General features: G+C 40.8%; 1 protein-coding gene across 8 annotated transcripts in view; it reads right to left on the minus strand.

Moving 5' to 3' along the window:
* Positions 1-2,112: 2,112 nt before the first annotated feature.
* LOC112232375 overlaps positions 2,113-23,131 on the minus strand; it is a 232,714-nt gene continuing 211,695 nt past the window's right edge. For 3 of the 8 annotated variants that reach the window (XM_042330457.1, XM_042330455.1, XM_042330456.1), the window contains 2 exons: positions 10,560-10,681; positions 2,114-4,015 (listed from right to left, as the gene is read on the minus strand). In XM_042330457.1, coding sequence (XP_042186391.1) covers positions 2,960-4,015; positions 10,560-10,681 — 1,178 coding nt within the window. In that variant the 3' untranslated portion in view covers positions 2,114-2,959. Of the gene's footprint in view, positions 4,016-10,559; positions 10,682-23,131 lie in introns of all 8 variants that reach the window. The other 5 variants (XM_024399366.2, XM_042330454.1, XM_042330453.1 and 2 more) reach the window with 5 other exon arrangements.

Consider the following 23,131-nt stretch of genomic DNA (forward strand, 5'->3'; position numbering starts at 1 on the left):
TACTGCATCTTTTGTAGGGTGACTTCAGTCAGACCGAAAAAGCCATGCAGTAACCATGGTAAGACAAGGTAGCTTCCAGCTTTAATTACGCTAACTTTCCTTGCTAGCTTACAGCTGAATTTACTACCCTAGTTCTTTGTTTGTGATAATATGCAAACCATAATGCAAAATATGCTGATTTCAAAGACTATTGTCACCAAAAACGTTATTAATTCACTTCGTCTCCCTCGCCCAAAATTTTTTTTTTTTACTTGTCTTCCTTCCTTTGCCTCCCATCTGGTTTCCATTCGATTCCATAGCAACAAACTCAGATTCTAGCCACATTCTGCCTACGAATGACATTAATTTCGTAGACAGTGCCCGCTATTATAAAAGAAGAGATTGTTTCTTCTATGCAAATGTTGTTAAATCAGTACAACAAAATAATATTCTCTTAGCACTTGCCAATAAAGTAAGTCCTAAATGGAAAGGAAAACAAGCTCAATTACTCAATGCATGCACACACTCCTATTGAATAATATGCATTCACCTGTATAGTGAATAGATCTAGGCTACATCTTGATTTACCCAGTGTATCAATACAGATTTTCCATTCAAATAAAAGATTACCATTATGTTGTTTTCTAGTTAGATTGGTAAAAAAAAGTACATTTGAATATAATTGTTAAAATATGATATTGAACTCAAAAGATGCCCAACGATTGAACAGAGCAGTATCTGAGTTGATCTGACTGGATCAAGTGCCATTCTGTGACTTTGGCAAATACGCCTTTTTTTTGTGGTATCGTTTTGGTATCAAGTATCGTGATACTAAACCTGGTATCGATGTCGAAGTCAAAATTCTGGTATCGTGACAACACTGAATGACAATGACAAACTGAAAACATGTTTTTAGAAATTTTAGCACATTTATTGAAAATTAAATACAGAAATATGTCATTTACATAAGTATTCACATCCCTGAGTCAATACATGTTTAAAATAACCTTTGGCAGCAATTACAGCTGAGTCTTTCTGAGTAAGTCTCTCAGAGCTTTACACACCTGGACTGTACAATACTTCCATATTATTATTTTAAAATGTCTTCAAGCTCTGTCAAGTTCGTTGTTGATCATTAAACAATGGGTGGGACTAATCCTGGAAGCTGTTTAAATCTGCATTCCAGGTTTTAGCTACCACCGGCTAAAACTATGACGTTGAAATGCCTATCTACTCTTTTCCATCTCACTGCGCAATCCACTGTCTCAACAGCCCAGCCAGACAATTTATCAACTTGATCTCCACTGTACAAAGAAATGTCAAAAGAAAACAGGTAAAACGAAACGAAGTGCAGCTAGTTTTCAGTCTTTCCAGCTTCAGTTTGAAGTGATTGTGTTAGCTGTGTTGTTAGCTAGCTCCTCTGAACAAGTGTCCTCATGAGAGCACATTTTCTATGCCAGGTGAAATCGCGCCTCATTTAGCTCATTGTTATGGATGTATCCAAATAAATGTCACTAAAAGACAGCTTATGTAAATGCAGCTACTTTGTTGTTATTCGGCCAGCATTGTTTGATGTGACTAAGTTAGCCATAGTTGGATAGCTAGCAAGCAAGGGATAAGAACATTGAAAATATGAAGAGTGGTAGGTACTCAGTGATGTGTTGTTGGATTTGCCCCAAACATAACGCTTTGTATTGAGGACATAAAGTTTTAAAAAATGACACATTTCTTTGCTGTTTTAATTTAGTCCCTAATTGCAAACAGGATGCATGTTTTGGAATATGTTGTATTCTGTACATTTCTTCTTTTTACTCTGTCATTTAGGTTAGTTTTGTGGAGTAACTACAATGTTGTTGATCCATCCTCAATTCTCCAATCACAGCCATTAAACTATAACTATTAAAGTCACCATTGGCCTCATGTTGAAATCCCTGAGCGGTTTCCTTCCTCTCCGGCAACTGAGTTAGGAAGGACGCATGTATCTTTGCAGTACCTGGGTGTATTGATACACCATCCAAACTGTAATTAATAACTTCACCATGCTCAAAGCAATATTCATATTTTTTTTTTTTTTACCTATCTACCAATAGGCACCCTTCTTTGCGAGGCATTGGAAAACCTCCCAGGTTTTTGTGGTTGAATCTGTGTTTGAAGTTCACTGCTCAACTGAGCGACCTTACAGATAATTGTACTGGGTACAGAGAAGAGGTAGTCATTCAAAAACTATGTTTAACACTATTATTGCGCACAGAGTGAGCATGCAACTTACATGACTTGTTAAGCAAAGTTTTAGTCCTGAATGTATTTAGGCTTGCCATAAGAAAGGGGTTGAATACTTATTTCAGCTTTTCATTTTTGATTAATTTGTAAAAATGTCTAAACTTAATTCCACTTTGACATGATGGAGTATTGTGTGTAGGCCAGTGACACAATCTCAATTTAATCTATTTTAAATTCAGTCTAACACAACAAATGTGGAAAAAGTGAAGGGGTGAGAACACTTTCTGACGGCATTGTACGTCTCAACAAAAACTCTGCATGAACTTGATAAACTGCCTTCATTTTCTCATTAAAAGTGTAGTTGAATGGAATTAATGAAATAGGAATTTGTGACCATCATATAGCCTACACACACTAAGTAACAGAGTTTTTAGGATTATATATATATATATACACACCTTCATACCTGGCTGGATGCAGTATTCTACCCAGGAATATTCAACACTGAAATATGTTACTCTCGTTATTCCAAATGCATCTGTGGATCTTCTCTAATAACAATAATGAAAATTAATCTTTGACTTTAATGCAGGGTTTGATCTAAACGTCAGAAGCTATCTTGTGGAATGGTTACTTTCTATGTTGTAGAGTGAATGGTTTTTAAGCTGGTGTATCCTGAGGTAGCTCTTCTCTGAGAATCTCTTCCCACAGTGCGTACAGGCCAACAACCTTTCTCTCGTGTGGACCTTCAGGTGCATCTTCAGCGGGTTCTGGTGGGAGAACCGCTTCTCACTCTACTGGCAGCTGTAGAGTTCTCCCCTGTGTGGACCCTCTGGTGCCTCTTCAGGCTGTACGAGTGGGAGAAGCGCATCTGACACTGGGTACAGCTGAAGGGTTTCACCCCTGTGTGGACCCTCTGGTGAGTCTTTACGTTCTGAAGGCAGCTGAAGCCTTTGTTACAGGACATGCAGATGAACCGTTTCTCTTTACTATTGCCTGATGTTGCTCCCCCTTCCTGAGCCTGGGCCCTTTGGTCCTTTGAGTTCAATAGTTGATAGAAAAGGATGCGGCCGTGTGAATCGGAAGGCCCCATCGACGTGGACACTGTGTCGCGATCCCTGAGAATGTGTAAAGGGGAGTGGGTCGCAACATTTGGATTAGTCTCTAAACTTTCCCTGTAATCTAAGACATCTCTACCTTGTGAGTGTCCAAGTCCTAAGTGAATCTTGTCTGCATTCAGTGTCAGAGGAACGTCGCCCTCCATTTTCACAGTCACTTCGTCTACGACTATAACCTCCCCTTTCTTATCTAGGCACCCTTCAGAGTATACACTACTACTATACCGGTTCCAGTCCCCTTTAGACAGATCAGTCTGTGTCTCTAAACCCAAGGGCATGTTGCCAGGGACCATCTCTGGTGTGTAAGAGCAAGGCAGATCATCAACACCAGTGTCTAACGTGTCACAACAGGAATGAACCGTCCTCTGGCGAAATACCGGTAAGTATTCCGAGCTAGGAGCAGGAGGACAGACCAGTCGCTCCAGTCTCTCTGGGTCTGATCCGTGGTCAGATCCTGGGTGTAAGAGCCTGTGTTTTACAGTCTCTGTGTTGGTCTCTGACTTGAGGAATGCGTTCGGCGTTCCACTGAACTCCGTCATGCTACGTCGGGTACTGGGCGGCGCTGGGGCGGAGGTGGTGGGGACCTCTGTGGCTACATGGGGAGCTCCAGTCTGGATGTCTCTGCTGTGTCGTTGGTCCTCCTCTCCTCCAGTCCTCTCCAGCTTGACCCCAGGACCTGCAGCCTCTGCATCTGCAGACTGACATAAGAAGAGAAGAGGTTATTACCGGCACATGAGACTAATTGGATAACAATGTCGTAGGGAAGTCTCTCAAGCTATACTTTCTTCCGTTTGGTATATCGGTATCGAACATGTCACCCTCCCTAGGAAAGGGGGTGACCTTGATAATTTATTGTTAAAATGAGAGGCTGCCTGGATCTTTAATTTAATTTAAATTTAAATTGAAACCATTCTTGTGATTGTGTTTTTGCCATCCATTATAAATAATGTTTGTAAGCCTATGTCGCCAGATTATACTACGTGGTCAAAAGTATGTGAACACCTCTTCAAATGAGTGATTTGGCTATTTCAGCCACACCCGTAGCTGACAGGTGTATACAATCAAGCACACAGCCATGTCATCTCTATAGGCAAACATTGGAAGTAGAATGGCCCGTACAAAAGAGCTCAGTGACTTTCAATGTGGCACCGTCATAGGATACCACCTTTCCAACAAGTCAGTTCGTCAAATTTCTGCCCTACTAGAGCTGCCGCAGTCAACTGTGAGTGCTGTTATTGTGAAGTGGAAAATTCTAGGAGCAACAACGGCTCAGCCGCAAAGTGGTAAGCCACACAAGCTCACAGAACTGGACCGCTGAGTGCTGTAGCGCGTAATAATCGTCTGTCCTTGGTTGCAACACTCACTACCAAGTTCCAAGCTGCTTCTGGAAGCAGCGTCGGCACAAGAACTGTTTGTCGGGAGCTTCATGAAATGGGTTTCCATGGCTGATAAGCCGCACAGAAGCCTAAGATCACAATGCCAAGTGTCGGCTGGAGTGGTGTAAAGCTCACCACCATTGGACTCTGGAGCAGTGGAAATGCGCTCTCTGGAGTGATGAATCACGCTTCACCATCTGGCAGTCCAATGGACGAATCCGGGTTTGGCGGATGCCAGCAGAACGCTACCTGACCGAATGCATAGTGCCAACTGTAAAGGTTTGTGGAGGAGTAATAATGGTCTGGGGCTGTTTATCGTGGTTCGGGCTAGGTCCCTTAGTTCCGGTGAAGGAAAATCTTAATGCTACAGCATACAATGTGATATTCTAGATTATTCTACACTTCCAACTTTGTGGCAACAGTTTGGGGAAGGCCCTTTTCTGATTAAGCATGAAAATGCCCCAGTGCACAAAGTGTGGTCCATACAGAAATGGTTTGTCGAGATCGGTGTGGAAGAACTTGACTGGCATGCACAGAGCCCTGACCTCAACCCCATCTTACACCTTTGAGATGAACTAGAACGCCAAGCTGCGAGCCAGGCCTAATCACCCAACATCAGTGCCCGACCTCACTAATGCTCTTGTACTGCGGGGACTTGCTTCCATTCAGCCAATGTTCCAACATCTAATGGAAAGCCTTCCCAGAAGAGTGGAGGCTCTTATAGCAGAAAAGGGGGGACCAACTCCATATTAATGCCCATGATTTTGGAATGAGATGTTCGACAAGCAGATGTCCACATAGATATACACTACATGTAATCCATTCGTGCTTTTCATATAATTCACGTACCCATAGCAATAGTAAACATTAGGCCATAGCAATGGTACAAAAATAAACAGACATGCACACTCCCAAGGCAGGTGCATGTCTAATGGTGCTTAAGTAATACAAACTTATGCTCCTAATGCACGTCTAATGTACCTCACTGGACTAGGTAATGGCTTCCCTTAGCCTAATGACCTAGACACATATAGAGTGCACTTATTCTGCTTACTACTATAAGATGTATAATGTGCACACATGTACTGGAAGATTTCCAAAACAACGCAAAGTAAACACTTGCCCGGGTGAAATAATGTGAGGCTGTGCAGTTAAATTACTCATATTTTGAGTTACATGGTGTTAACAAACGTCTAAACAACAACAAACGCTAACGTGGAAATTGTTATTGGTTCCTGTTCACTTCCGTATCGACTGAAGAGAAAGGCTCTTATTGGTTGGCGTCATAGCTCAAAGGATGTGGTTAAATGAAGTATTTATGTGTATTGTTCTTTGAATTACGGTACAGCTTATTACATCAAATCTCCTATGATCAATATCTTTCAAGATGACAGCAGACTAGCTTAGAAAGGACAGTGTGATAGCGAGTCAACAATAGAATGTAGATTCCATCTACGTCACCTAAGTAAGGTAAATATTCAACTGTCCTTGTGCTTCGGTCCTTCTTATGATAATTATTACAATACGGTGTGTTGCGTAAGTCTTCACCCACCTTAAACTTCTCCATTTGATTGTGTTACAACCTGGAATTTAAATGGATTTAATTGTAATTTGTCAACAATTTATTGAAAATACTCTGTCAAAGTGGAACAAAAATTCTAACATTGTTTGAAGATTTATGACAACTAAAACATTATTATACCTTGATTACATAGTATTCACCCCCTGAGTAAATACTTTGGTAGTGATTACAGCGTTGAATCTTGGGTAAGTCTCTTGAGATCTTTGCACACCTGTATGCTATTGTGCAATATTTGCCCAATATTCTTTTAAATTCTTCAACCTCTGTCAAAGTGTTGGGGATCATGGCTAGACAGCAATTTTATGTCTTGCCCTAGATTTTCAAGCAGATTTAAGTCAAAAATGTAACCTGGCCACTCAGGAACGTTCCCGGTCTTCTTGGTAAGCAACTTCAATGTAGATTTGGCTTTGTGTTGTAGGTTATTGTCCTGCTGAAAGGTGAATTCCTCTGGTGTAGAGCACACTGAAGCAGGTTTTACTCTGGGATTTTGTCTGTGCTTAGCTACATCCTGTTTCTTTTCATCCTGAAAAATCCCAGTATTTGCTGATGCCAAGCATACCCATAATGCAGCCACCAACATGCTTGAAAATAAGGAGGCAGTCACTCAGTGATGTGTTCTGTTGTGTTTCCCCCAAACATAAGGCTTTGCATTTAGGCCAAAACGTCCTTTGCTGTGTTTATTTTGTAGTATTACTTTAGTGCTTTGTTGCTTACAGGATGGATGTTTTGGAATATTTGTATTCTTGTCATTCTGTCATTACCTACAGTGTTGATCCATCCTCAATTCTTCCATCTCAGCCATTAAACTCACCAATGAGTTTTAAAAATCACCAATGGCCTCATGGTAACATCCCTGAGCAGTTGCATTCCTGTCCTGCGGCTCAGTTCAGAAGGATGACTATCTTAGATGTGTCTGGGTATAATCATGTCACACAGTGATACCTTATGATCACATGTGATTTGTCTAGAGAAATTTACTCCTGAACTCATTTAGGCTTGCCTAAACAAAGGGGGTGAAAACTTATGCAATGATTACTGTATATTTTAGTTATCCAATTTTTATATTTAAAAAAATCTTCCACTTTGACAAGAGTATTTTGATTAAATTGTTGACAAAAAAAATTACAATTAAATCCATTTTAACTCCAGTTCGTAACAAAATTAGGAAAAGTCTAAAAAGGGGAATGAATGTTTAGTTTACCCCTTATATCACTATAAGTTACCACAAAAATATGCAGAACATTTGATTGTATTGATATATTCTGATTTTAAAATACCAACCCAACAGGGTAGAATGAAGCACAACAGGGTATTTGGTATTTTATTAGGATCCCCATTAGTTGTTGCAAAAGCAGCACTTACTCTTCCTGGGGTCAAGATGAAACATAATACAGAATGACATACTGAACATCAATAGACAAGAACAGCTCAAGAACAGAACTACATACATTTATAGAAAATGAAAGCAATAGGGTGGAACAAACAGCAATAAAGAATAGATGATTTAAACAATGAAATATTTGATTTAAGGTCTGAACAAGGTCTGAACAAAAATAGTTTTAAAGATTTCACTGAGTTACAGTTCATATAAGGAAATCAGTCAATTGAAATAAATTCATTAGGCCCTAATCTATGGATTTCACATGACTGGGAATACCGATATGCATCTGATATGCATCAGTCACAGATACCTTAAAATAAGGTAGGGGCGTGGATCAGAAAACCAGTCTATCTGGTGTGACCACCATTTGCCTTATGCAGTGTGACACATCTCCTTCACATAGAGTTGATCAGGCTGTTGATTGTGGCATGTTGTCCCACTCAATGGCTGTGCGAAGTTTCTGGATATTGGCGGGAACTGGAACACGCTGTTGTACATGTTGTTCCCGAGCATCCCAAACATGCTCAATGGGTGACTTGTCTGGTGAGTATGCAGGCCATGGAAGAACCGGGGCATTTTCAGGTTCCAAGAATTGTGTACAGATCCTTGCGATGTGGGGCCTTGCATTATTATGCTGAAACATGACGTAAAGGCGGTAGATGAATGGACCACAATGGGCCCGACGGGATCTCATCACGGTATAGCTGTGCATTCAAATTGCCATCGATAAAATGCAATTGTGTTCATTGTCCGTAGCTTATGCCTGCCCATACCATAACCCCACCGCCACCATGGGGCACTCTGTTCACAACATTGACACGCGACGCCATAAACGTGGTCGGCGGTTGTGAGGCTGGTTGGACATACTTCCAAATTCTCAAAAACAACGTTGGAGGTGGCTTATGGTAGAGAAATTAACATTCAATTATCTGGCAACAGCTCTTGTGGACATTCCTGCAGTCAGCATGCCAATTGCACACGCCCTCAAAATTTGAGACATGTGACATTGTGTTGAGTGACAAAACTGCACATTTCAGAGTGGCCTTTTATTGTCCCCGGCACAAGGTGCAACTGTGTAATGATCATGCTGATTACCTTGACAAAGGAGAAATGCTCACTAACTGGGATGTAAACAAATTAGTGCACAACGTTTTTGCAAAGTAAGTTTTTTGTGTGTATGGAACATTTCTGGGATCTTTTATTTCAGCTGATGAAATATGGGACAAACACTTTACATGTTGCATTTTATATTTTTTGTTCAATGAATGAAATGGTTGAAAAACATTACACCTATAATAATAATGAATATTGTGCATTAGTTTACTTTCTATTTATTTGATAAAATAAATAAATAAACTTTTTAAACATTGTCAATCTGAGTTTGTAAAACATGAACAGATTTATTGTTGCTAGCCAATAACATTACTAATTACAATTATATGCACATATCATTACTTACATTAGACTATGTAACTAATTAATCATTGTAATGTTATTAGCAAATGTATCTAAATATGTATAAAATATATTATTCAAAGAGAAATGAATCCTGACATTGGTCATTTATTTGCCATTTTTTCAAACAACATTTTACAACCGTTAGGTGTATAATCCTAACAGGGTGGAACCTTAGAGTGGAATAATTTTGCTTTACACTGTTTTTTCCCCCACCAACAAATGATACTTCCTGAACATGGTGCCATTGTGGAAGGGGGCTGTTTTTTAAAGGGGAATTCAGTTTTTCCTCTATATTAATTTAGCCACCTCTGCAAAAGATATGTACATTTAGTTTTTATATTTTTGGAGAGACAAGTTTTTAAATGGATAGTTGTTGGCCTAATGCCTGGAAGTTTACGGGAACAGTTAGCATGTATTTGCACTAATGCTAGTAGCGATGCATTCCACCCCCCGGCTAGGTTTACTGTCTCTCTAAAAAAATAGGTATTTACACAAGCCTGTTTCAAATAACTTAAAAGGATTAATGAGGGGTATGTGGTTAATTACCCCCTTATCCTAAGACACTTCACATGATAACTATAATATTTCATCTAAATAACAGTTCCAAGACATCCCCATTGTACATTTCAAATGATATTATTTCTCTCAATTATTAGACACAACTATGTCTGATAAGGCTACTCCTGCAGTGCATACAGGGACACTGCCTCTCCCGTATGGACCTTCTGGTGCACCTTCATATTGTGGTGGTGGGAGAACCTCTTCGCACACTGGGGGCAGCTGTAGGGTTTCTCCCCTGTGTGGACCCTCTGATGCCTCTTCAAGTTGGACGATCTGGAGAAACTGGCAGGGCAGAGATGGCAGCTGAACGCTTTCTCCCCCATGTGCATCCTCTGGTGGATCTCCACCTGTTTGGGGAAACTGAAGGATATCCCACAGAACGAACACGGAAAGCACTTCTCTTTGGAGCTGCCACCTTTACTGATTCCGTCTCTACTACGGTCATGTGTCAATGGGCTTGTGTTGCCATTTAGTGTTGAGGCACGGGTATGTTCTGAGGTCTGGTTTAACATTAGGAGAGTGTGAGGAGGATGAAGGCCAGGAAGTGTCTGTGTTGTTGCAGGGTCCATGTTCCAGTTGACAGATCCTATAGAAGGTATGCTAAAGGCAGCATCTGTTAGGGGGTTAACCTGAGGCGCCATCAGTCTCTCTGAATCACCACTATAGGAGCAGGACAGAGCATCGCTAGCCGAGTCTGTGTCTGTTCTCTTCAGCCGCATACGGACACCTCCTAGTCCCCGCAGACCAATTGTATGCCTTGCCCTGGTCTCAGCCAGTCCTGGTCTCAGTTCAGTTGTTGTTTTGTGTTCCACTGTCTGTTTTTGGTTGTTAATAACAGTGTTGCTCCCCAGCCCAGAGTTGAGGACACTGTCCCATCCACTGACCTCCACTATGTCATCTCTAGTCCTGGCCTGCTCAGTGATGTTGTCCCCTGGGTCCTTGGCTGCACCGTCCTGGGAATCCAAGATGTCCGCCCAGTCTCCTCTGTTAGCCTCCAGCCAACCACCTGCAAGAGGTTACAAAATACTTTCCAAACGTGGAAGATAAAATGTAACGTTATGACTATAAATACTGTTCCCTGAAGGAGGGAAACAAGGTACAACATACTATGGGGAGTCGCACACTCGCCACTTCGATTGAAGGATCTACAATCACGCCTGACAAGGCCAATGAAATGCGCGTAACGCTCGACACCCCCGCCTTCCACAGGATTCATTCCTTCCTTCAATTTAATCTCTCTCTCAAGGTTTGACAAACTTTTTTAGCCACAAGTAGTGCAGACTTTTTACTTGTTCGAAAGCAAACCTGCCCATACGCCTGGGACAACATGACTCTGCGCAACGTGAGTTGTCAGGGTCCTCGCCTAAAGGGCAGAGAGAGAGGCACAAGAATCAATGATAAGCCCTCCCAGCGCACCCTCTCCAACGTGGGCTGAATCAGAACCACTGGCGGAAATGCATAAAGGAAGGTCAAAAGGTCACTGGTGCGCCAGAGAGTCTTTCCCAACGGGGCGCTTGGGTCCTTCGTGCAGAAAAAAAGACCACAATATGCATTGCAAGAAAATGCGCAAAGATCTATGTCGGCATTGCCGAACCTCTCCCATATCTGGGCAACCACCCAGGGGTGTAGTCTCCACCCTTGACGAAAAGGGCCCCCCCTGGATAGCAGATCCACCCGAGTTGAGGTAACCAGGAACATGCATCACCTGATGTGAGAGCAAATGTGCACTGCTCCACCACAACAGGGAGCGAGCCAAGGTGAGGAGGGGGAGGGTCCGCCCATGCCTGTTGATGTATTATATGTACATTTAAGTCATTTAGCACACGCTCTTATCCAGCGTGACTTACAAGAGTGAGAGCGCACATTTGTGTACCATTTTCATACTGGTCCCCTGTGGGAACTGAACCAACAACCCTGGCATTGCAAGCACCATGCTCTACCAAGCCACCATTGTTAGATACGACCAGCACACAGTGGTGTAAAGTACTTAAGTACAAATACTTGAAAGTACTGCTTAAGTAGTTTTTGGGGGTATCTGTACTTTACTATTAATATTTGTGCCTACTTTTACTTTACTACATTCCAAAATAAAATAATGTACTTTTTACTCCATACATTTTCCTTGACACCCAAAAGTACAGGAAATGTGTTAAATTCACACACTTATCAAGAGAACATCCCTTGTTATCCCTACTGAGTCTGATCTGGCGGACTCACTAAACACAAATACTTAGTTTATAAATCATGTCTGAGTGTTGGAGTGTGCCCCTGGCTCTCGTCAATTAAAATAAAAAATACAATTCTGCCGTCTGGTTTACTTAATAAGAAATTTTAAATGGTTTATACTTTTACTTTTGATACTTAAGTATATTTAAAAGCAAATACATTTAAACTTTTACTCAAGTAGTATTTTACTGGGTGACTTTTTTACTTGAGTAATTTTCTATGACGGCATCTTTACTTTTCCTCAAGTATGACAATTTAGTACTTTTAACACCACTGCCCACACGTCTGACAATCAGAAGTTCCAGGTAATTGATATGCCGGGCTCTCTGCGACACCGTCCATACTTCTCGAATTCAGTAACCCTCGCACACCGCGCCCCGTCTGTCGTGACCACCTTGCGGGACAACACCTGGCCCATGAGAACCCCTTGCGACAGTAACCGGGGATCCCTCCACTGGGCCAGTGCCTGAAGGCATGTCGGGGACACCTGACTTGACCGGTTTAGGTGGCGAGATGCATCCAAGCGTGTTGCTAGCCCCCAGCACTGGAACAGCCTCGTGGGAATGACCACCATCCATAGAAGCATCATCCCCAGTAGACGCAGGAACTGGTGAAAACATACAGGAACTGGTGAAAAACAAATTTGGGCCAAGCAGAGCTGGAAACCCAACAACCTCTCCGGGGATAGAAAAGTGCAATTTAAGGATGAGTCTAACTCCAGACCCAGGAATGGAATGTGCTGAGACAACTATTTTTCTGGTTTACAATGAAACCTAGAGAATGAACATGGGGCATTAGCCTCAGTGTGTAACACTGCTTGTTCCTTTGACTGCCATCAGCCAATCATCCTGATCGGTCAACACACTCAGCCCCTGGCCCCTCATGGAGTACCAAAAAATGATGCTACTTTCATAGCGTGAGGAGGTGGCTGTCCCCAAACTAAGTCCTCTTCATCACCCGAGGAAACCCCCGGAAGTGTCCAGGGACACCATGGCGTCATCCGAACATGGGCCCTGTATGTCACCGAACCCACCGGCTCACCACCTCCCTGCTGGGAGGCTAGTTCCACCTTTTCCGACAACAGCCTCAAGCCCCTCTCCGCTTCCTGCACCTCGGTCCCAGCCAAGTTGCCGGATTCTTGGAAAGGAAAGTCGCAAAGAATGCTACAACGTCTTTCCAGGGAGTTTTCACACATTATGTGGCAATGCGCACACGGACTGGTTCGCATAGTATAACCGCATGACTGGGGGCGTGATCGTGACCCTGAACCCAGCTTAGCCATCGTCGTCTCAGTCGCTTTCTTAACCATCTTACTCATTGCTCCAGAAAACTGAAGAATAATTAACTGTTTGGGATTAGGAAACTAATGATACCAAATACAAACTTCAGCACACCACGTCCAGGGGGGTGAGCACACTCTACCACAGTCTCTTTTCCCAATTGTTTGTTTTAGTAGCGTTAATTGTTCCTGTTCACACCAAGGTGAAGAGTGGAATAGTTGACGGAATAAATCCGAGCCTCGCGATTATCACCTGTGGAAGGACGGGGCTTCCAGCGAGGTACAGATTTCATTGGCCTTGTCAGGTGTGATTGTGGATCCTTCAACCAGTCACGAGAGTGCGACTCCCCATAGTATGTTGTACCGAAGTTGACTGACTGACTGAAGAGGAACTCCAATACATTTTTCTGTCAATTACCTGGTGAAGTTCATGTTTTTGTATGTCAACATAAGTTGTATTCATTTCATTTTATGAATGAAGAAAATTAAGAAAGAATCCTATACAGGCGCATTACTATTACCATTGAAGAGGGCTCTATGCTGACTTTTTATTTTTACAAGGAGTATGTAAGTTGAAAAATGTAGGTGCACAAAGAAATTTAGGAGTACAATTAAACATATTTCAGGTATTAAAGCTAGAATATTACATTTTTCTAGGCACACTGGTAGTAAATTAAAATTCCAGGTTTCACTACAAAATATTTAGATGCATATGTGAGTAAAATGGTCGCACTGTAGAACCCTGTTGAGGATCTATAGGTTATATGTATGTCTCTCTTACCTTGCTCCCCCATCTTTAGTCCACTCAGCAGGTCAATGCTCTCTGGTTCATCTTCTATTGTCTCCTCTTTGACTAGCAGCAGATCAGGCTTCCCATCCTCCATGTCTACTGACTGTAAGAGATACAGAGTGAGAGGATGTTGGATCAAGAAATCTGAAATGAGCACCCTGCTATGGAGCATCTTCTGATTGGGCAATGAGGGACTGCTATGAGTATTATGCAAACATGTTAGTTGATTTGATTACTTGACACTCTTTAAAATGGTTTGATAATTCAGGCATGGTCCCACCCTTTTGACAAAATTAATCAAGACCTGGGCCAGTTTCCACAGTCTTAGTATGAGTGCTGATCGAGGATCAGAACTCCTACTCTGAGAGACTTTGTGGATACGGGACCTGACCTAATACCATTCAGACAGTAGTTCACAGTGGTCTCACCTCAGTGATACTGTGTGTGGTCCTGTGCTGCTCAGCTGGTTCTTCTGTGGGTTCAGGAGGAGGTGTAGTCTGGTTGTCCTCTATGACCATGTTCCCCTCAGTGTTCCCCAGACCCTCCTCCTTCACCAGCAGCACCTCTGGACCCTCCTCCTCCTGGAAGAGAGGTGATACAGATTACACAGACATACACTCCCTCGGGTACATACACACACACAGATAATAAACCCACTTTCAACATGGAGTGTTTACCCATCTCCACTACGTTTGAGTCCTATACTGTAGTTAGAGAATGACTTCATTGTTGTTAAACCCATCATGGTGGACATAAATAAATATGTTGTGGATAAATCAGTCAGCTATGATAAGTCAAGTCATCAGACAAACCTTAAACTATTTTGAAGTGTACAATAAGTATTTGACTTTCACAGTCACTTCATCTAGAATCAGATCCTCCCCTTTCTTATCTAGGCACCCTTCAGTGTATACACTACTACTGTATTGGTTCCAGTCCCCTCTAGACAGATCAGTCTGTCTCTAAACCCAAGGGCATGTTGCCAGGGTCCATCTCTGTAGAGTAATAACCCGATGGATCATCACCACCAGTGTCTAATGTCTCACCATCTCCACGGTAATGAACCGTTCTCTGGCGTTGGTTAAATACTGGAAAGTACTCTGGGCCCGGAGCAGGAGGATAGCCCAGTGGGCCCAGCCTCTCTGAGTCTGATCCGTGGTCAGATCCTGTATGTAAGAGCCTGTGTGTTAAAATCTATGTCTGTCTCTGACTTGAGGACGGTGTTCGGCGTTCCACTGACCTCCGTGATGCTGCGTTGGGTCCTGGGCCTGGGCGGTGCTGGGACGGTGGTGGGGTCCTCAGTGGCTTCATGGGGCACTCCAGCCACTCCAGTCTGGATGTGTCTGCTGTGCCGTGGGTCCTCCTCTCTTTCAGACCAGGCATCTGCAGGCTGACACAAGAAGAGAGGAGGTTATTACCGGCAGTCTAATTGGATAACAATGTTGTAGGAAAGTCTCACAAGCTCCCCTATGGCAGATAAATGAGGATGTACTTGTAAGCAAGTGAATAGCCAAGGGGAGCCTTTCTGAAATATACTGGCCACATTTGTTGGACTGTAATTTTTATGTAATACTATTACACTAACTTCTATCACAATAACGTGCTGGGTTGACGTTCCACTCCCCTCATCAACAGTGATTGGTTGGTCATCTCTCCATGTATTGTGTCCCGCTGGCTTCACAAAGCTCCTGTGGCCTCCAGTGAAATGTCCTTCACCTGAGAGAGTGATTGGGGGAAAATAATGGATTAGGTTAGTTACTGTCAATGCTCAATGGTATATTGTACACTATTGTTACTGTCTAGAATTGGCAAGGATGTAAGGCAACACTTCTCATAACTTCTTGATATAATATTTACTATTTATTGATCAATGTATTAACCCATTTAATCCCAAATTTTCCCCAGACATGAAAATATCCAAATCATGTGTCATTAGTAACCCTTTGAAGTAATCAATCATTATTTTATTAAATTTTTAATGGAAAAGTAGGATGAAAAGGTCTGTTTTATGGTCGGTCACAATTGTGACCGGTGGGATAATGTTAGGTATACTAAATTAACATATTTCTCCTATGCAGTTATCAAAGTTCTTATAAATCCCAACCCAGTTATTCACACATTTAAAACTCTGCCACTGGCAGTCCCCAGCATTGCTACTAGAATGCCCCGTCACATTCTAGTGTGACTATTTTACACATCAAAAACCCTTATACAACACGATATGAATACTGAGAGCAAAGACAACAAGACAACAACCATCAACGCATTTCAACATTGTTACTTTAGTGCAACATGTATTGAAACATTAATATTGTAACATTTGGACTTGTACTTTAGTGCAATATTCATTGTAACATTGTCATTGTGACATTTTAGTGCAACATTCACTAACAACTGTATAGCAGTCGTGTGATTCATTCCCAATGAACATAAAGGTAACATTTAGGATGGAGGTAGCCTGTAGAATATACATTCAAGTAGAGGCCTACACTGAACAAAATACATAAATATATATATATCATAGAGGTACGCTTCAGAACCAAGTGCAAGATTAGTTTGTGCATCACTGTTTTGAACTATGATCAGTCAGTCCTGGTACATCTACTGTCATACAGTATGTCTTGAATCAATTGACCTTTCTTTTCCAAAAACATTTCAGTCATTTTGATTGTCTTGATCGTCGACTTTTCTTTTCTTCCTAGTCCGTTGTACTGCTTCTCCTCACCCTTTATCGACTTTTCTATTTTTCTTTTTCAGCCCTTTTTAATTAGCTCTCATCTCCTTTTCTACGATCCATGGTATATCTTGAAGCAATCAATGTGCAGTGGCGCTTTGCATTTCTCACATGCATAGGTAGTACGTTTGTCACAATGACGGCTTCTCCTGAACCGGAGCATCGTGTTGATTGGCCAGTGAGAAGCTTTGTTATATCTTGCCTGATCTTCAACAGTGGTGGCCAGTAAAGATCTCCTTCCGTGGCTCAGTGGTTTCGTGCCAAACTTTTGCATTTTTGCCTGTATACTATGTGTTTTGGAATCACATCGGTGGCAGGCCTCTTTGATCATTTGAACTCAATCTTTATTTTTGACCACCTGCAAAATTCCCCTTGGCTCTTCTGGCTGACCCCTCTGGCTGGTAGAGGCCCTTGGCTCTTCATTATCAACAATGGAGGGGTTGTGGATCGGGGGGGGTAATAATCACTGATAACGTTGTTTCTGTCATGATCTGTTTGCATAGGTTCAGCATATGCATTCAACAGCCTGGCTGGCGAATGGCCTGTCCATAGTCCATATCTGACCCATCGCTATCACAATCACTCAGGACAGCATCTTTCTCATTTTGAGGGATAACTGCAATGTTGCATGCCTTATCTGGGCAGGCACCTAGATCAAACATATCCAGAACTTGACTTAAAGTTAAACTGAAAGTTAGTTATACACATACATAGTTCTTGTTTTACCTATGTGTATACCTAGATGCACTGTGTTATCCCCCCGGTCACTATTGTTGCCGTCAACATGTTTACACATTCTATGACCACACTGAACAAAGTTGAGTAATTGCAAATGCATATATCAATACTAGACACCTTAAAATGATGTATACCAAAAATCTTTGTGCTATCTTTATGTTAACATACTTAACTAACCAGTTGTTTTCGGAGCTTTGATGCAGCCATCCTCTTCTCATGGTGCAACAAGGAAGTAAACAGCTCTGGTCATGTGACAATTTACAATAAACATGTGACACTGCACATCATTCATTCATTGAGACCCTTTATTATTTCAATATTTGCTGTAAATGCATTGATAGATCATTCAGTAAAAGTTTTAGAGCCTTATAACTGAAATCGTTTTTTTCCGGTCACAAAATGGGATTAAATAGGTTAAGTTTGATGCATCAAATGGTTTTTAATTAGTAAATAATAGGAAATGCAGTACATCAAATATTTAGTTAGAATATGATATGTTGTCTTTATGCAAGATAGCTAAGTAATCCGGGGGAACTCTTGCATACTATCCAAAAACTGACCAAGACCCAATTCTAGTTAACACAGTTTCCAAAACTTGGTCCTAAGAGATGCACTTTTTTTCCCCCACCAACACTGCAAAGCTGATTTAAATGATCAAATCTTGATGATTAGTTTACTATTTGTATCAGATGTGTAGTGCTCGGGCAAAAAAAAAAAAACCTGCACCCTTTAGGGTCTGGAGGACCGAGTTTGGGAAATGCTGAGTTAACACATCTAAAGTCACACATGCGCATAGGATAACGGGACGACAGGCCCCGCAGCCTCCGTCTTCTGCGAAACGTACCTCTGGTCATTCCTCTGTTTCGGTTGAGGATCTTGACACTACTGGGACGACTGGCGAGGACGCGCTCTCGCATTGTCCTCTCTGCGCGCTCCCGTGCCACTTTCAGATCGAGTAGCTGTAGTTTCCTCCGCAATGAGCTGTTTTCTTTCCGACTTTGAATTATTTCCAAACGAAACACTGCATAGTCGTCGTCTACGAGTTTACAGATCTCTGCAACGGCTGCATTTGCTAGCACCTCCATGATGGAGGCTATCTGAGTGTGAAAAACCATACAGTTAGCCATTGTTAGCAGCTAGCTAGCGTTAACTAGATAACATCGATCAACCAAGTCCCGTCTCCAACGAGAATTAAACACTACCTGGGAAAAGTATGTGATGCTGTTCATTTAAATGTCATGAGTTCCACTGCGTTAATAAACGTCTTACTAAAAACGCTAACGTTGAAATTGTTCTTAGTCAATGTTCACTTCCGTTTAAACTGAAGAGAAATTATCTTATTGGGTGGCGTCATAGCTCAAAGGGTGTGGTTTGAATAACGGTCCTGTTTTACGTTACGCATCAAATCTCATATGATCGAGTATCTTTTAATACCTGTGTTTGGTTTGCTACATGTTTGATGAAGCAATGTAAGTTGATTTTTGTATTATGAATAATAAAAAAAAAATATATTTTTTTAAACTTAAACAAAAAAAAGTATCTTTCAAGCTGAGAGCAGACTAGTTTAGAAAGAGCATTGTGTTTGCAAAAATAGAGTAGAAAATAATAGAATCACCTCAGTAAGGTAAATATTCATCTGTCCGAGTTCTGTTTAGTTGACTGCTTCTATCTCTACAAGTTACCACAAAATATACACAACATTTGGAATAGTTAAATTATGATTTTAAAATACCTACCCAGGTAGCTAGCTAGCACTCACCTGGCTAACTTGTGTGCTGTCATGATGTCAATATGACTTTTTTCTAAGTATTGAGAACGCTTGGAAGCAGGCAATGTTGAAAAGTCATCTTTAGACATGTTGTAAGTATGCGCCCGCAACCCATATTCTCCGCAAAATGCTCTCATGGTCAACAGAGCTGATCATGGACTGTTGGATATCAGACAAACAGCAGCAATACATAATTGCATATCTATTGTTTTGTAACTAATTACAGAATACAAGTCACTGATACACTTCACAATAATTAGTAAAGGCTGAGTCACCTTAGAAGCTTAGACATAAGAGAATGTACATGAAAACAGCATACAATAAGTGTACTGGACAATTTATTGCTTGCCCTGCATTAGCATGATCAATGACAATGTGTTCAGAATTGTATGTATTGATCAGACAATTATTTGATCATTTACAATAGGCCAGCATAGCTGATATATTGAGCAACATGAACACTCATGAGAAATAAAGGTGAAAAATAATGGCGAGACAACTGACAAACAGTGTGCAGGAACCCATTGACTCGTACAAATTGTAACACTCATCTCCTGTCCAAATGCTTGAAAAAACGATACAAAGTAACATGTGATATCACCTAAAAGTGAATACGTTATGCTTTAGGAAATGCAAACAACTGCAGAGATTGATGGGGAGGGCAGCGGGAGAGGTGGGTGACCCATGTACCCCGCTTCAATCAAGCTGGCTTCAGTCACCCCCAAGATTAAAGTGGGAGACAAATCCAGCCATGGCCTCCTCCTTGTCAGGCCTCTCACACTGGGCAGATGGGTCCTGGGATGGACAGCTCGCACAGCTTCCCCACATAGAGCGCTGGATCAAGGGTGATCTTGTTGAAGAGGAGATCCAGGAGCCTGTCTACATAGCCTGTAATGTTTTTGAAAAATGGGTAGTGTAATGCAGTAATGCTTGTTAAATGGGTAGTGAATTTAATTTACATTTATTTACTGTTCTGAGTTATGATGCTATTAATTTGTTGATGTAGTGATCTATCCATTTACAATGTGTTTTCTTGTGTTTTTGGTGTTTCTGATATAGATATTACTGAGTTGGACCAAGCTATTAAACAAATGCCTATGCCAAAGAAGGACACTCTTTACCTGGACAATTGGAGACCAATCACATTGTTGGCAACTGACTATAAATTACTAGCCAATGTCTATGCCAATAGGCTGAAAAAAGACCTTGATGATATAATCAGTGAAACTCAATCAGCCTTCACTAACATAAAAAAAAGTCAATTCTATTATGTTTAGATTTGTTTGGAGGAGTAAAACATATTATATTCAGAATCACAATTATTGAAAGGCTTTAATCGTGGAGGTTTGTTAATGTAATTTATATATTTAAATTAATGATTAGAATATTCCACCCTGAAACCATATAATTGTATGAAATTGAGTAGTCAGTAAAATTATATATCTGTGAGCGTAGTTTTAGTCAGTATTAGGGTAAAACAATATATCTGTACAATATGTCTTTATAGTATCTTAAACACAGACTGTCTGAGCAAAATTCGGTGCCGACTTGACTAGAGATTTGTGAGAGGACAGGGAGTACGTCTCAAGGTCCCAAGGTCTCCCTAATCTCTGTCGGCTGGGTAGGGAGACAGTATGTGCGTATGATACCTTCTGTTTGCGTGTGAAAGTATGTGCGTAAGAGCCAGTATAAAATGAATGGTTTTGTACAACGAACCAGCGCTCTCGTAATTAAACTTTCTGACTATCGTAGCTGGGCCTCCGTCTGTTTCATTCAACCAGTCTCTTACAGATTCTGGGTTGCAGACTGAGTAGTTTAATTGAATTGTGTTATGAACACTGAGAACATAATGGTGACAGGTTTACAGGCTATTGATTTTGAGTCGTTAGTGGGAGCTTTTAGAATTAAATGGTTGAAATGATATCTGTCTAATCCTACTTCTATGTGGCATCATAACCCTAACAGTCTGTTTAATAAACTTGGTGGACTTGAATTCCTAATGAAATGTGATTTTGACCCTCCAAAATTACCTGCGAAATTGTTTAAGTTTCACCAGCAAATGTTATTTTTCTAGAAAATGATATTCAAGCACAATTTTTCCCCCTACAAAACATTGATTTGGAATAATAGAGTTATTAAAATTAATAGGAAATCCATTTTCAAATGCCTTTGGTTTGACAAGGGTATTAATTTTGTATGTGATTTGGTAGACAACACTGGGGAGTTTGAGTTCATTGGTAAATTTCAGGTTAATATTACTCAGAGAATATATGAAGGTTTTGCAAAGCAATTCCACTTCCTTTACTTGGATTTATTAAAAACACTTTGTTATATTGTGAGGTTGTTCTCTCTTTTCCAAGTTTACAAATTAATAACTTGAATCTATTGGATAAAAAAAATGCAACAATAAGTGGATATGATTGGCAGTTAATTAAGTCATTTTTTGGTGATTATAATTCAATATACTGCTATGAAAGTGACCAACCCATGCTATGGTCAAAAGCGACTACCTTTTTCCTCACTTGTCCAGTTATCCCAAAAGTTAAAGAAACTAATTTTTAAATATTTTCTTCCATCTACCCTCTTAATGATTTCTTGCACAAAAGATTCAATTTCGACAAAATGCCTTGTGTTTTTTGTTCCTCGGATTCAGAATTAATAGAGCATTTATTTTTTTCATGCCACCATTCTAGTAAACTATGGATTGAAGTTCATGAATGGTTGTGTATAAAATCTCCAGAAATACCTATGTTTACCTTTGATGATGTTGAATGGCATTATGCTATCCTTGTAATTCCGATCATAACTATTTTATTAACATTATTATTCTCTTGTCCAAAGATTATATTCACAAATGTAAATGGGGTGGAAAAATCCCCTTTTTTGTCTTTTTTTTTCCATTGAACTGTTACAATTTTATAAATCCCTCAAACTTGTGAAACTTAAAAAGTTGGAAAAATGATTAGAAGTCATGTCTCTGAATGTCTGTTAATGTCTCATTGCCTTGTCATATATTAATGATGTCCGGAATTGTTATTATTATATATACACTGCTCAAAAAAATAAAGGGAACACTTAAACAACACAATGTAACTCCAAGTCAATCACACTTCTGTGAAATCAAACTGTCCACTTCGGAAGCAACACTGATTGACAATAAATTTCACATGCTGTTGTGCAAATGGAATAGACAACAGGTGGAAATTACAACGTAAAACAAAATTAATCAAGACCTGGGCCCCTATCCACAAAGAGTCTCAGATTAGGAGTGCTGATCTAAGAAACTAAGGAATTAACATGGTCCACACACATCCACAGTTGTGAAGCGGGCACGACAGCACCTATTCCCCCCAGGAGGATGAAAAGATTTTCAGGAGGCACTCAGATCCTAAAAAGGTTCAACAGCTGTATATCACTGGGACCGAGCTCGCTGCCATCCAAGACCTCTATATCAGGTGGTGTCAGGGAAAGGGCCAAAAACTTTTCTCGTTCAAATATTTTTTATTGAACACACACAAGAATGGTGTATAGGTATAAAAGACAAGTATACAATTCTTATCTAAACATAAAAGAGCAGACAGAAACTACAAGACCCAGAGTTCTGGGTACAAAAAAAATTATACAGAACACGACATACAGAACAAGGACAGGTAGAAAGAAAGAGGGTAGATGTGTGTGTCCCCCCACCCACTTATTCCCCCCTATTCCCCTTCTGACTGCTCGGGTGGTGGGGCCAGCACATGCTGCCCAAAGGTAGATTAAAATATTACAATTGAGAGTGCGTTAAAATGTACAAGTTCACAGCGCCGACTGGTCCAAGTAAGAGAGGAAAGGTTGCCAGATTTGATCAAATGTTGATCATTTATTGTTCAGAATATATATAATTCTTTCTAAGGGTACAGTGTTTGCCAATTCGCTGAG

Source organism: Oncorhynchus tshawytscha, linkage group LG11 (genome assembly GCF_018296145.1).
Source record: "Oncorhynchus tshawytscha isolate Ot180627B linkage group LG11, Otsh_v2.0, whole genome shotgun sequence".
NCBI classification, from domain to species: Eukaryota; Metazoa; Chordata; class Actinopteri; order Salmoniformes; family Salmonidae; genus Oncorhynchus; species Oncorhynchus tshawytscha.